A 16,380-nucleotide genomic window follows, 5' to 3' on the forward strand; every position below is an offset into this window, starting at 1 on the left:
CAAATTTTAGCTAAAAACTTCCCTAGTCTAGCAAAGGAAAAAAGTATTTGTGTCCAAAGGCAGAGAGGACCCCTCCCAAGCTCAAACACGACAAACCTATGCCACGTCACGTCATAGTGCATTTCACAAATATTAGATCCCAGGATACAGTACTGAAAGCGGCCAGGGCAAAGAAATTTCTCATGTACCAAGGCAAAGATATCAGAATTACGACAGATCTGTCTACACAGACCTGGAATGAGAGAAATGGTTGGGGGGCATTTTTAAAGCTCTTTCAGAGAAAAACATGCAGCCAAGTATCCTTTATCCAGCAAGGCTGTCATTCAGAACTGATGGAGAGATAAAGACCTTCCAGAATTGCCAGTCATTGACCAATTTCGTAACCATGAATCCAGCCCTGCAGGAGATATTAAGGGAGGTTCTATAAAAGTAAAAAGGCCCCAAGAGTGATGCAGAACAGAATGTTACAATCTATGGAAACAAAAACTTTACAGGCAACATAACATCATTAAAATCATCTCTCTCAATAACCACTCTCAATGTGAAAGGCCTAAATGCTCCCATAAAGTGCCACAGGGTTGCAGATTGGATAAAAAGACATGACCCATGCATTTGCTGTCTATAAGAGACTCATACTGAACCTAAAGATACATCCATACTGAAAGTGAAGGGATGAAAAACCATCTTTCATGGCAATGGACCTCAAAGGAAAGCTGGGGTAGCAATTCTCATATCATACAGATTGGATTTTAAACTAAAGACTATAGTTAGAGATACAGAAGGGCACTATATTATTCTTAAAGGATATATCCAACAAGTGGATATGACAATTATAAATATCTATGTCCCCAACAGGGGAGCAGCAAGATACACAAGCCAACTCTTCACCAGAAAAGAAACATGTAGATAGAAATACGTTAATAGTAGGGGACCTCAACACTCCACTATCAGCAATAGATAGATCACCTAAGCAGAAAATTAACAAAGAAACGACAGCTTGGAATCCCAGATTAGACCAGAGGGACATCATAGATATTTTTAGAACACTACACCCCAGAACAAAAGAATACTCATTCTATTTGAATGCACATGGAATATTCTCCAAAACAGATCATGTTCTGGGTCACAAAACAGGTCTCAACTGATACCAAAAGACTGAAATTATTCCCTACATATTCTCAGACCACAATGCTTTGAAATAGGAACTCAACCACAAGGAGAAATTTGGAAGAAAATCAAACACTTGGATACTAAGAGCCATCCTGCTTAACCATGATTTGATAAACCAGGAAATCAAAAAATCAATTTAAACAATTTATGGAGAACTAAGAGAATGAAAACTCAACGGTCCAAAACCTATGGGACACTACAAAGGCAGTCCTAAGGGGAAAATACATAGCCATTCAAGCCTCACTCAAAAGAATAGAAAAATCTAAAATGCAGTTTTTATATTCTCACCTCAAGAAGCTGGAACAGCAACAGAAGAGCAGGCCTAATCCACACACGAGAAAGCAGTTGATCAAGATTAGAGCAAAGATCAATGAATTAGAAACCAGCAGCACAGTAGAGCAGATCAACAGAACTAGAAGCTGTTTCTCTGAAAGAATAAATAAAATAGATAAGTCACTGGCAAGTCTTATCAAAAAGAATAGAGAAAGGACTCAAATTAATAAAATTATGAATGAAAAGGGAGAGGTCACAACCAACACCAATGAAATAGGGAGGATGTTTAGAAAGTTTTATCAACAGCTTTACGCCAATAAATTACACAACCTGGAAGAGATGGAGGCCTTCCTGGAAACCTATAAACTACCAAGACTGAAATAGGAAGAAATTGATTTTTTAAACCATTTAATTATGAAGAGATTGATGCAGTGATTAAAACATTCCAAAAAAAAAAAAAAAAAAAAAAAAAAAAAAAAAAAAACCTCCAGGACCTGATGGATTCCCCAGGGAATTCTACCAAACATTCAAAGAAGCAATAATACCTATTCTCCTAAAGCTGTTTCAAAAAATAGAAACAGAAGGAAATCTACCCTACTCATTCTATGAGGAGAATATTACCTTGGTCCCCAAACCAGGCAAAGACCCCATCCAAAAGGAGAATTACAGACTGATATCCCTGATGAATATGGATGCCAAAATTCTCAACAAGATCCTAGCTAATAGGATCCAACAGCACATTGAAAGGATCATCCATCATGACCAAGTGGGATTCATCCCTGGGATGCAAGCGTGGTTCAACATTCAAAAATCTATCACTGTGATAGATTATATCAACAAGAAAAAAGTCAAGAATCATAAGACCTCTCAATACATGCAAAAAAAGCATTTGACAAAATACACCATCCTTTCCTGGTTAAAACTCCTCAGAATGTAGGGATAGAGGGTACATTCCTCAATCTCATAAAAGCCATCTATGAAAAGGTTACAGCAAATATCATTCTCAATGGGGAAAAGCTGGAATCCTTTGCCTTAAGATCAGGAACACAACAAGGATGCCCACTCTCGCCATTATTACTCAACATAGTAGTAGTAGAAGTCCTTGCAACAACAATCGGACAACAAAAAGGGATAAAAGGTATCCAAATCGGCAAAGAAGAAGTCAAACTGTCTCTCTTCACAGATGACATGATACTCTATATGGAAAAACCAAATGAACCCACCCCCAAACTACTAGAAGTTATAGAGCAATTCAGTAATGTGGCGGTATACAAAATCAATGCTCAGAAATGAGTTGCATTTCTATACACGAACAATGAGAATGAAGAAAGAGAAATTAGGGAATCCATTCCATTTACAATAGCGCCAAAAACCATACGTTACCTTGGAATTAACCAGAGACGTAAAGAATTTATGTTCTGGAAATTACAATTCACTCTTGAAAGACATTGAAGAAGACATAAAAAGATGGAAAAATATTCCATGCTCATGGATTGGAAGAATTAACATAGTTTAAATGTCCATGCTACCCAGAGCAATCTACACTTTCAATGCTATCCCGATCAAAATAGCCATGACATTTTTCAAAGAACTAGAACAAACAGCCCTTAAATTTGTGTGGAACCAGAAAAGGCCTTGAATCGCCAAGGAATTGTTGAAAAGGAAAAACAAAGCTGGGGGCATCACATTGCTGGATTTCAAGCTGTACTACAAAGCTGTGATCACAAAGACAGCATGGTACTGGCACAAAAACAGACACATAGACCAATGGAACAGAATAGAGAACCCAGAAATGGACCCTTGGCTCTTTGGGCAACTAATCTTTGATAAAGCAGGAAAAAAACATCCGGTGGAAAAAAGACAGTCTCTTCAATAAATGGTGCTGGGAAAATTGGACAGCTACATGCAAAAGAATGAAACTTGACCAGTCTCTCACACTATACACAAAGATAAACTCCAAATGGATGAAAGACCTCAATGTGAGACAGGAATCCATCAAAATCCTAGGGGAGAACATAGGTAGCAACCTCTACGACATCAGCCACAGCAACCTTTTTCATGACACATCTCCAAAGGCAAGAGAAACAAAAGAAAAAATGATCTTGTGAGACGTCATCAAGATAAGAAGCTTCTGTACAGTCAAGGAAACAGTCAAAAAAACTAAGAGGCAGCCCACGGAATGGCAGAAGATATTTGCAAATGACAGTACAGATAAAAGACTGGTATCCAAGATCTACAAAGAACTTCTCAAATTCAATACACAAGAAACAAATAAGCAAATCATAAAATGAGCAGATGATATGAGCAGACATTTTTCCAATGAAGACATACCAATGCCTAACAGACACACGAAAAAATGTTAACATCATTAGCCATCAGGGAAATTCAAATCAAAACCACACTAAGATACCACCTTACACCAGTTAGAAGGACAAAAATTGACAAGGCAAGAAACTAAAAATGTTGGAGAGAATGTGGGGAAAGGGGATCACTCCTACATTGTTTGTGGGAATGCAGGTTGGTACAGCCACTCTGGAAAACAGTGTGGAGGTCCCTTAAAAAGTTAAAAATTGAGCTATCCTATGACCCAGCCATTGCACTACTGTGTATTCACCCCAAAGATACAGACGTAGTGAAGAGAAGGGCCTTGTGCCCCCCAATGTTCAGAGCACCATTGTCCACAATATGTAAATCGTGGAAGGAGCTGAGATGCCCTTCAATAGATGACTGGATTAAGAAGCTGCGGTCCATATATACAATGGAATATTTCTTAGCTATCAAAAAGGATGATTTCTCAACATTTCCTGCAACATGGACGGCACTGGAGGAGATAATGCTATGTGAAATAAGTCAAGCAAAGAAAGACAATTATCATGTGGTTTCACTCATCTATGGAACATAAGAAGTAGGAGGATTGGTAGGAGAAGAAAGGGATAAAGAAATGGGGGGTAATCAGAGAGGGGAATTATGCATGAGAGACAATGGACTCTGAGAAACAAACTGAGGGCTTCAGAGGGGAAGGGGGTGGGGGAATGGGATAGGCTGGTGATGGGTAGTAAGGAGGGCACGTATTGCGTGGTTCACTGGGTGTTATGTGCAAGTAATGAATCATGGAACTTTACATCAAAAACCAAGGATGTACTGTATGGTAACTAACATAATATAACAAAGAAATATTATTATAAAAAAATAAAGGTATCAGAAACTAAAAAAAAAAAAAGAGAACACATGATCATTTACATTAGCACTAAAGAAACAAGAAGAAAAGAAGGAAGGTAGAAAAATTGTTAGGTACAAATGTAACAAAATGAAAGCAGTAAAATAAAACTAAATAAATGATTCGATATTCCATGTTCATGGAATGGAAGACTTAATATTGTCAAGATGTGGGTTCTACCTACTTTGATTTACAGATTTGATCAAATCTGAGTCAAAATTCCATCAAGTTATTTTGTGGACGTTGACAATGTGATTATAAAACTTATGTGTCAAAGAAATTAGAAGAATAGCAAACAAAAATGCAAAAGATCAACGTTGGAAGACAGATGCTGCCCAATTTCAAGAACTTCTACAAAGCTGCAGCAATCGTGCCTGGTGGTTTGGTGTTAGAAGAGATGAAGAAATCAGTGGCAAAAATATAGAGCCCAGAAATAGACCCACATAAATATAGTTAACTGATTTTTGTCAAAGAAACAAAGACAACACAAGGAAGCAACTATTGTCCTTACAATAAATTATGCTGGAATGACTGGACATCGTAATGCAAATAAATAAATACATCTAGACAGTATTTCATATCTTTCACCATAATTAACTCAAAATGCTTTGTAGACCTAAATGTAAAATGCAAAACTACAAAGGTCCTAGGAGATAATCTAGGAGAAACCTAGATGATCTTGAGTATAACCATGACCTTTAGATACAATTCCAGCACATAACTTATTTTTTAAAGATTAAAAAATATATATCCACACCCAACATTGGGCTTGAACTTATAAACTCTAAGGTCAAGAGTCCTGCCCTCCACTCACTGAGCCAGCCATGTGCTCCAAGGCATAACTTATTTTTTTAAAGATTTATTTTATTTACCTGAGACAGAGTAAGCACAAGCAGGGGGATGGGGCAGAGGGAGAGGGAGGGCAAGAATCATCAAGCAGACTCCCCACTGACTGCAAAGCCAATGTGGATCTTGATCCCAGGACCCCGAGAACATGACCTGAGACAAAACCAAGAGTCAGATGGTCAACTGAATGAGCCAAACAGGCGCCTTCCCCAAGGCCTAACTTATTTAAAAAATAATTGATAAACTGGAATTTATTAAAATTAAAATCTCAAGATGTAGGAAAGAAAAAATTCAAAAGAATGAGAAGCAAGCCCCAGATGCATAGAAAATCTTGGAAAAAAAAACAATAAAAGGAAATCTTTATAAAGGACATATTTGATAAATAATTGTTTTCTAAGTACACAAAGAACTATGAAATCAGCAATGAAGAAAATAATTAAGAAAACAGACTAAGGACCATAATAGACATGTCACTAAAAAAGATAAACAGATGGCAAATAAGCATATAAAACAGAGGTTCACATTATATGTCATCAGTTATATGCAAATTAGAACAGAAATAAGATGTCACTACATACCTATTTAAATGGTCAAAATCGATGAAACAACAAGAGTAAATGCTGGTGTAGATATGGCACAACAGAAGTGATCATTTGGAGCTGGCAGGGTTGCAAAATGACACAAACACTTTGGAAGATAGTTTGACAGTTTCTTAACAAACTAAAATGATCTTAACCATACAGCCCAGCAGTCTACAAAACTTGAAAACATGTCCAATAAAATCTACACATGGTTGTTAATAACAGCTTTATTTATGATTGCAAAAAATTGGAAGCTAACAAGATGTTTTTCGTTTGCTGAACTGATAAACTGTGGTGCATCCAAACAATAGAATATTATTCAGCAATAAAAATATATAAGTTACCAATCCATAAAAAGGCACTGAGGAACTTTATATGCATATTATTAAGTGAGCAAAGCCAATCTGAAAACACTATATACTGTGTAATTCCAACTATACAATATTCTGCAAAGAGCAGAGCTCTGAAGGCATTAAAAGTTCAATAGCTGCCAGGGTCATGGGTTGAGGAGGAATGAATTGGCAGAGCACAGAAAAGTTTAAAAGCAGTAAAACTACTTGCATGGTACTATAATGATTGATATAAGAAGAAGTCTGCATAAACTGGGAGATGTGGCTGATTTTTTCAAATGCCTATTTTTTGACAATAACAATAAAAAAATCACGAGGCTTGGTCCATATGTTGAAACAACATACATTGATAGACTCCTTCCCTGAGGAAACACAGAAATAAGAATCGCTAGACAAAAAATTTTAAACTGACTTTCATATGATCAAATTGGTAAATAAAACAGAGAAATAACTAAAGAAATTTTTTTTAAATGACATATAAACAAAATGAGGATATCACTGAAGAGATATGAATTCTAAAAAGAAAGCAATCAGAAACTCTAAAGCTAAAAATTACAAAAACTACAATGACTAGCCATCAGGGAAATATAAATCAAATTCACAATGAGATACCACCTTACACCAGTTAGAATGACTAAAATTAGCAAGACAGAAAACAACAAACGTTGGAGAGGCTGTGGAGAAACGGGAACCCTCTTACACTGTTGGTGGAAATGCAAGCTGGTACAGCCACTTTGGAAAACAGTATGGAGGTTCCGCAAAAAGCTACCCTATGACCCAGCAATTGCACAACTGGGTATTTACCCCAAAGATACAGATGTAATGAAAAGAAGGGGCACATGCACCCCAATGTTAATAGCACCAATGTCCATGATAGCCAAACTGTGGAAGGAGCTAAGATGCCCTTCAACAGATGCATGGATGAAGAAGATGTCATTCGTTTATACAGTGGACATTACTCAGCCATTGGAAAGGATGAATACCTGCCATTTGCATTGACATGGATGGAAATAGAGGGTATTATGCTAAGTGAAATAAGTTAGGTAGAGAAAGACAATTATCATATGATTTCATTCATATGTGGCATATAAGGAATAGCACAGAGGACCATAGGAAAAGGGAGGGAAAACTGAATGGGAAGAAATCAGAGAAGAAGAAAAACCATGAGAGCCTCTGGGAAACCAAATGAGGACTGCAGAACAGAGAGGGGGGGAGGGATGGGGTAACCAGGTGAGGATATTAAGGAGGGGATGTGATGTGATAAACACTAATGAATCATTGAACACTATTTCAAAAACTAATGATGTACTGTATGTTGGCTAGTTGAACATAATAAAAATAAATAAAAATAAAAAATAAATTGAAAAAATGATACTGTTATACTTAAAAATAAACAAAATTGGTATTCAGATGTTAAAAAATAAATAAAACGGTATATCAATTAAAAAAATACGGGGGGGAGTTAAGATGGTGGAGGAGTAGGGGACCCCTTTTTCAGCTGGTCCCCTGAGTCGAGCTGGATAGGTACCAGACCAGCCTGCACATCCACGGAATCAGCCTGAGATGCAGGAAGATACATCTGGATCTCTACTAATGAACATCTCCAGCGCTGAGTATTGAGGTACGTTCGAAGCGGGGAGCCATGAAACCGTGCACAGATATCAGAAGATAAACAGAAGTGGGAGGGAGCCGCCATGTTGCCGGGAAGCGGTAGCCACCTGCACAGGGGAGAGGGTGGACTTGTGGAGGCACCCGCGAGACAGCGGACTGAGAACGTGAGACAGGAGCATGCGCTACCAGACTTCTCAAAGAACTCTGGAACTCCAATGTGCTCACTGGAAGCAGACTGAGACCGGGAGCTCCAGAGCGCGCAGGGGTGACTGGCGGCTGGCGGCTGACGGTGTTAGAAACACAAAGGACAGAGACGTGCCAGCCCTGGAAGTGAGGGCTGGGACGCCTGGTGTGGGGCGCACATCCCGGGACACTGCAGGGTTGACAGCACCAACAGTAACAGAGTTAAAGTGGCCAGAACATCAGTGGAGAACGGTCCGCAATCCCTCTGTTCTGAGACAGAGGCTGAGATTCGGCTGCTGCTGCTCTGACTCACAGAAGAGGCACAGCAAGCCACCAGGGAAAGCCACCAGAGAACAAAAGCCTGGAAATACCGGCTCACAGCGTGCCCAAACCCATCCCCTCTCGCAGGGGACACAGAGACTCTACCCAAACAGGGTTGCCTGAGTATTGGCATGGCAGGACCCTCCCCCAGAAGGCAGGCTGAAAAATCAAGAAGCCCACATCCTGGGGCACCTGGGTGGCGCAGTCATTAAGCGTCTGTCTTCGGCTCAGGGCATGATCCCGGCTTTCCGGAAAGGAGTCCCTCATTGGGCTCCTCCGCTGTGAGCCTGCTTCTTCCACTCCCACTCACCTGCTTGTGTTCCCTCTCTCGCTGGCTGTCTCTTTGTCAAATAAATAAATAAATCTTAAAAAAAAATTCTATGAGCCAAATGCAGTCAAAACTAGAGGCTCTGACGGCCAGGGTCACTGAGGCAGAGGAACGTATTAGCTAATTGAAGGATGAAGTAGTAGAAGAAAAAACTAAAATAGAAGCTGGACTTAAAAAAATCCACGCCCATGAATGTAGGTTACGGGAGAATACTGACTCAATGAAATGATCCAATGTCAGAATCATCGGCATCCCCGAGCGGGTGGAGAAAAACAGAGGCCTAGAAGAGATATTTGAACAAATTGTAGCTGGAAACTTCCCTAATCTAGCGAGGGAAACAAATATTCATGTCCAAGAGGCAGAGAGGACCCCTCCCAAGCCCAACCATGCCAAACCTACGCCATGTCATGTCATAGTGCAATTCACAAATATTAGATCCCAGGATACAGTACTGAAAGCGGCCAGGACAATGAAATTTCTCACGTACCAAGGCAAAGTTATCAGAATTACGTCAGACCTGTCCACACAGACCTGGAATGAGAGAAAGGGTTGGGGGGGGGGGCATTTTTAAAGCTCTTTCAGAGAAAAACATGCAACCAAAGATCATTTATCCAGCAAGGCTGTCATTCAGAATTGATGGAGAAATAAAAACCTTCCAGAATCGCCAGTCATTAACCAATTTCGTAACCACGAAACCAGCCCTACAGGAGATATTAAGGGGGGTTCTATAAAGGTAAAAAGGCCCCAAGAGTGATACAGAACAGAAAGTCACAACCAATACAAACAAAGACTTTACTGGCAACATGGCATCATTAAAATCATATCTCTCAATAATCACTCTCAATGCAAATGGCTTGAATGCTCCCATAATGTGCCACAGGTTTGCAGACTGGATAAAAAGAAATGACCCATCCATTTGCTGTCTAAAGAGACTCATTTTGAACCTAAAGATACATTCAGACTGACAGTAAAGGGATGGAGTACTATCTTTCACGCAAATGGACCTCAAAAGAAAGCTGGGGTAGTAATTCTAATATCAGATAGACTGGATTTTAAACTAAAGACTATGGTTAGAGACACAGAAAGGCACTATATTATTCTTAAAGGATGTATCAAACAAGTGGATATGACAATTATAAATACATATGCCCCCAACAGGGCAGCAGCAAGATACACAAGCCAACTCTTAACCAGAATACAGAGACATATAGATAAAAATACAATAGGGGCGCCTGGGTGGCTCAGTCGTTAAGCGTCTGCCTTTGGCTCAGGGTGTGATCCCGGCATTCTGGGATTGAGCCCCACATCAGGCTCCTATGCTGGGAGCCTGCTTCTTCCTCTCCCACTCCCCCTGCCTGTGTTCCCTCTCTCACTGGCTCTCTCTCTCTGTCAAATAAATAAATAAAATCTTAAAAAAAAAAAAAGATAAAAATACAATAGTAGGGGACCTCAACACCCCGCTATCAGAAATAGACAGAACACTCTGGCAAAAACTAAGCAAAGAATCAAAGGCTTTAAATGCCATACTCGATGAGTTGGACCTCATAGATATATATAGAACACTACACCCCAGAACCAACGAATACTCATTCTATTCTAATGCCCACGGAACATTCTCAAGAATAGACCATGTTCTGGGACACAAAACAGGTCTCAACTGATACCAAAAGACTGATATTATTCCCTGCATATTCTCAGACCACAACGCTCTGAATTTGGAACTCAACCACAAGGAAAAATTTGGGGGGTGGGGGAATAGGATAGGCTGGTGATGGGTAGTAATGAGGGCACATATTGCACGGTGCACTGGGTGTTATATGCAACTATACGAATCATGGAATTTTGCATCAAAAACCAGGAATGTAGTGTACGGTGACTAACATAATAAAAATATTATTATAATTAAAAAAGAAAAGAAAAAATTGATTAGAAGGAAACATATGCATTAATTTCCTTGACACTGGCATAGAAACATATTTCTAGACATGACTTCTTTGGCAAGGTAAACAAAAATCTACATTAAACTTTTGGTACTACACCATTTTTTTTAAATGCAGAGTGAAAGAAATCATCAACAAAATAAGAATGCAATCTTCTGAATGGGAGAAGATATTTGCAAATGATATATCCAATAAATGGTTAATATCTAAAATATATAAAGAACTTATACATGAGAGACATAATATTCAAAAAGTCTGAGTAAATATATTTGTTTACCCACTGAATTAACCTTTAACACAGCTGTTAAAACATCTACACAAATTATCAGAACTCATTTCTAAACTTTAGGCTAAGGCCATGCTGAACTATTGGTGATTTAACTTAAATTATTCATGTCTCAGTGGACATTCCCAAGTGAATGAACACACAAAACACCAAATGTTATCGTTAATTGTCAAAGGTGTCTGGAAATCATGATTGCTATTTAGACTTTATGGAGTTATGTAAAATTTCAAGGGCATGGATGAGAAATAAGTATAAACACTGGTTTGAAAAATATTCAAAGAAGTCTATTCAGAGAAATGACTTTGTTCATATGATGACTGGAGGGCCAATGTCAGCTATCCAAACCAGTAAGTTTGTAAATGTGCCAGATAATAAAAGGTATGGGTCTTAATTGTATTTTTGTTTTTATTTATCATTGAGATACTTCCACAAATGCTTAAGATAATTTTGATTAGAATTAATAAAAAGTTATTTTAATAAACTATTTTAATAAAAAATTGATCTATTCAGGCATCTAATTAACCATGGGAATTCAAAGGAAAATTTTATTTGACTAAAATAAGTTTAAAAGATACATATTTTTTATATTTTTATATTTTATATTATATATATAAAGTAAATATAAATAGATTGCTTACACACTTCAGTACTTAAAAAAAAACAGAGAAAGCTCTCTTTAACCTAAAATATAAAACATTATAAAATTATGGAAAGAATTAGTGTTGTACCTAATAATCTCTTGTGAAATAGTGGTAAAATATGGTGATATTGATATTACGATCAATGGCTGATATTATCTATGAGCATCTATGAACTTCTTTTCTGGATTTATGGTAATTAAAAATAAGGTTTAAACTAAATGATATTGTATTCATGAAAACATCGTAACTTTAAAAATAATAATTTTCTGTGACAAAGAAATATGTAAGTTCAAATGGAACTGAAAATGTGAAAAGAATTTTCTTGAACCAAGACATTTTTAGAAAAATTCTTGCACTTGAAAGATATGTTTTTTTTTCCATTGAGAAAGGAAAGGTATGTTGAGTCCAGAGTCTGTAATGGGGGAGTTTTCTGCTAAATAAAGAATGCTTTACTGTGGCATGTGTAACATAGATTGTATTCTACAGGGGTAGAGCTGTTTTCATGCATGAATATGATGTGATCACATAGCTGTTGATCCTATTGGGTTAATTCTTCTGGCTTTGTAGATTATTGACTGCATTAAAATCATTACAGATTTAAAGTTGTCAGTTTTAGAAATGAGTGATGTAATCTATGTAGCCGTTGCTCAAGTTTGGAAATACAAGATTTTAACTGGAGTTTGAGTGAGCATAGCTGCACTGTTTACAATAGAAATGTGGTTTAGAAGCTAGTTCATAAATGTGCTCTCTGGATGGTAGGGAAATGAGGGTCTTTGTAAGAGACAGGGTTGAGTCATATTGGGATAGACTTTAGATGGACTCACATGGAATTGAATAAACAAAGCTAGCATGTAGGAGTCCAAATCATCAATAGTGATTAAATAAGCCATTTCCTATTTCTTTCCTGGATTTGGGGGATGGGGAGGGTATTTTGCAAATGAGTGCAAAGTGGTTAAATGTTTTCCAGAATAAACTTATTATTGCTTATACAGGATTTTTCTTTATATGCATCTGTACTTTCTAATTAAATGCTTTCTTGCTAGATTTTATTTAAAAGTATATTTATATTATTTTATAATAAAAGTCAAATAGTAATGATTAAACACATCTGTCTATGGAAGCACTATTTCCTGAATGCAAATGACAGCTTCTGAAAATAAGTCAAACATTCATAGGAATAGTGTATGTGTTATGATTATTTTTAAACAAATTTTGCCCAGTTGTACTACTTTATCTGTTTAAATATTGCATTAACATCATTAGCCATCAGGGAAATTCAAATCAAAACCACACTAAGATACCACCCTACACCAGTTAGAATGGCAAAAATTAACAAGACAGAAAACAACAAATGTTGGAGAGGATGTGGAGAAAGGGGATCCCTCCTACATTGTTGGTGGGAATGCAAGTTGGTACAGCCAGTTTGGAAAACAGTGTGGAGGTCCCTTAAAAACTTAAAAATTGAGCTACCCTATGATCCAGCCATTGCACTACTGGGTATTTACCCCAAAGATACAGACGTAGTGAAGAGAAGGGCCATTTTGCACCCCAATATTCATAGCAGCATTGTCCACAATAGCTAAATTGTGGAAGGAGCCGAGATGCCCTTCAACAGATGACTGGATTAAGAAGATGTGGTCCATATATACAATGGAATATTACTCAGCCATCAGAAAAAATGATTACCCAACATTTGCAGCAACATGGATGGGACTGGAGGAGATTATGCTAGGTGAAGTAACTCAAACAGAGAAAGACAATTATCATATGGTTTCACTCATTTGTAGAACATAAGGAATAGCAGGGAGATCATTAGGAAAAGCAAGGGGAAAATGAAGGGGGAGTAAACAGAGGGGTAAATGAACTAGAGAGACTATGGACTTTGGGAAACAAACTGAGGGTTTTAGAGGGGACGGGGGTGGGGGGATGGGCTAGCCCAGTGAAGGGTGTTAAGGAGGGCAGGTATTGCATGGGGCACTGGGTGTTATAGGTAAACAATGAATCATGGAACACTACATCAAAAACTAATGATGTGCTGTACGGTGACTAATATATCATAATATAAATAAATAAATAAATAAATAAATAAATAAATAAATAAATTCGCCTTAAAAACTGTGTGCCACTGACTTTCCAGTGAAATAATAATTACATCCGTGTTAGCAACCTAGAATGCTTTATGAAAAACAAATAATACATTGACACAGCTTGGGAACAATGTCACTGAGAAATCTAAGGATGACAGGTTTGTGGATAAAAATGGTATGATGGTAACTTTGTTGACTGTAGTTGCAATGGTGATGATGAAGATGGTAAAAAATTTCCCAGCTACTGTTCACTGGTCACTAACACAAATCACATTTGACATATCCAGTATAAATTATACTATTCAATCTTACTCTTGTTTTTTTTGTGACCTGAGCCTAAACCAAGAATCTGAAGCTCAACCAACTGAGCACCCGGGTGCCCTGTGGCTAAATTATAAAAGGAAAAATCTTCACCTAAGGGTTAAAAAATATATTCACTTATGTGCCTGTAATTTATTCATGTATCTTGATTTATAATGCATACATAAAAAGTACATCTTGTTATGTTGATAATACCTAAATTTATATAGAAAAATAAAGTGTATATGGGGCGCCTGGGTGGCACAGCGGTTAAGCGTCTGCCTTCGGCTCAGGGCGTGATCCCAGCGTTATGGGATCTAGCCCCACATCAGGCTCTTCTGCTGTGAGCCTGCTTCTTCCTCTCCCACTCCCCCTGCTTGTGTTCCCTCTCTCGCTGGCTGTCTCTATCTCTGTCGAATAATCTTTAAAAAAAAAAAAAAGAAAAATAAAGTGTATGTATCTTAATAAAATATATTATTCTTATAAATATATGGATTTCTATGAAATATTTGGGAGACAGATGCATGCCCTATCAAGATTTTACCTATGAGGCAAGAACTGGCACATCTATTTTTTCAAAATATGTGTTAAATTTTTTATGAGCAATAATGTTTCCTGAATAAATCACAGTGGCAGTAAATAATGAATTAATACGAGCTTATATTCCTGTATTTATTATGTGTCTTCTCTTTAGGGAAAACTACATTAATGTCCCATGGAAAATATTAACCAAACATCTACTGATTTCTTCTTACTGGGGTTATTCCCATCATCAAGAATTGGACTGTTTTTCTTCATTCTCATTGTTCTCATTTTCCTAATGGCTCTGTTCGGCAACCTGTCCATGATCATTCTCATCTTCCTGGACACCCATCTCCACACACCCATGTATTTTCTACTTAGTCAGCTCTCCCTCATGGACCTGAACTATATCTCCACAATTGTCCCCAAGATGGTTTCTGATTATCTCTCTGGAAACAAGTCTATTTCTTTCATCAGGTGTGGAGTTCAGAGTTTCTTCTTCATGGCTTTAGCTGGTGGAGAAGGATTACTATTGGCCTCTATGGCCTATGATCGTTATGTGGCTATTTGCTTTCCTCTCCACTATCCCATTCGTATGAGCAAAAGAGTATGTGTGCTGATGATAACAGGATCTTGGATAATGGGCTCAGTGAACTCCTGTGCCCACACTGTATATGCCTTCGGTCTCCCTTACTGTCGATCCAGGACCATCAACCATTTCTTCTGTGATGTCCCCGCCATGTTGACTCTGGCCTGTGTGGACACCTGGGTCTATGAGTACACAGTGTTTGTGAGCACCACATTTCTCCTTGTGTTTCCTTTCACTGGCATTGCAATTTCCTATAGCCGAGTCCTCCTTGCCATCTGCCGCATGCAGTCCACAGAAGGGAGGAAGAAGGCCTATTCAACCTGCAGCACTCACCTCACTGTGGTGACTTTCTACTATGCGCCCTTTGCTTACACTTATTTACGCCCAAGATCCTTCCGATCTCCCACAGAGGACAGGGTCCTGGCTGTCTTCTACACCATTCTGACCCCAATGCTCAACCCCATCATCTACAGCCTGAGAAACAAGGAGGTGATGGGGGCCCTGAGAAGAATCATTCAGAGGTTCTCCTCTTCAGACAAAAGACATTAGTCCTGCTGCCTTAGAAGTACATCAATTTCACCTTGTACACTCATTGAGAAAAATGTCATTCCAGGATTGAAGGCAAGGATTACATTAATCTAGATAATTTAAATGATTGAGATTTGACTAAATCATTGTATATTCCCAATCACTATTTTTATTTCTGGTAAATTTTCAATAAATGTAAAGAGCATATATATTCCCCTTAACTTGTATTTAATAAGATTTTATTACCACATTGAAATGACATTGGAAACAGTCCACCTTGGTGGTATTATTCATTATAATACATCTCATATATTTAGAATATCTCTCCACATGGCTAAAATAGGACAAAATAGCAAGAAATGTTATAACATTGCCAGATTTCTTTGAAATCAAATATACACATGTGTTTTATTTCTATTATAGTTCACACATAACACTTTACTAGTGTATAATGATTTTTCTCTTTCCTAATTTTCAGGGGAAGTGATACAGACAGTAGCCAATGAGCTCTGCATGGAATTAGATGTTCTCACATCGCTGAAGAAGAAATACAAGTTTATGTATTTTATGAGTAGCACCCTGGGAATATCTGCATGAATCCTAAGAA

At 37.8% G+C, this 16,380-nt stretch overlaps 1 protein-coding gene across 1 annotated transcript; it reads left to right on the forward strand.

Annotated features, from left to right (window-relative positions):
* Window positions 1–14,791: 14,791 nt before the first annotated feature.
* Window positions 14,792–15,794, forward strand: LOC103680589 (olfactory receptor 2L5-like). Its single transcript, XM_008710089.1, has one exon. The coding sequence runs from the start codon at window positions 14,850–14,852 to the stop codon at window positions 15,792–15,794; it is 945 nt and encodes a 314-aa protein (XP_008708311.1). The 5' UTR covers window positions 14,792–14,849.
* Window positions 15,795–16,380: the final 586 nt, after the last annotated feature.

The sequence above is a fragment of the Ursus maritimus genome, unplaced genomic scaffold (genome assembly GCF_017311325.1).
Source record: "Ursus maritimus isolate PB19 unplaced genomic scaffold, ASM1731132v1 scaffold_5, whole genome shotgun sequence".
Taxonomy (NCBI): domain Eukaryota; kingdom Metazoa; phylum Chordata; class Mammalia; order Carnivora; family Ursidae; genus Ursus; species Ursus maritimus.

Coding starts and splice junctions, on each gene's coding strand:
- LOC103680589 (XM_008710089.1), top strand. CDS start 14,850: ATGGAAAATATTAACCAAACATCTACTGATTTCTTCTTACTGGGGTTA.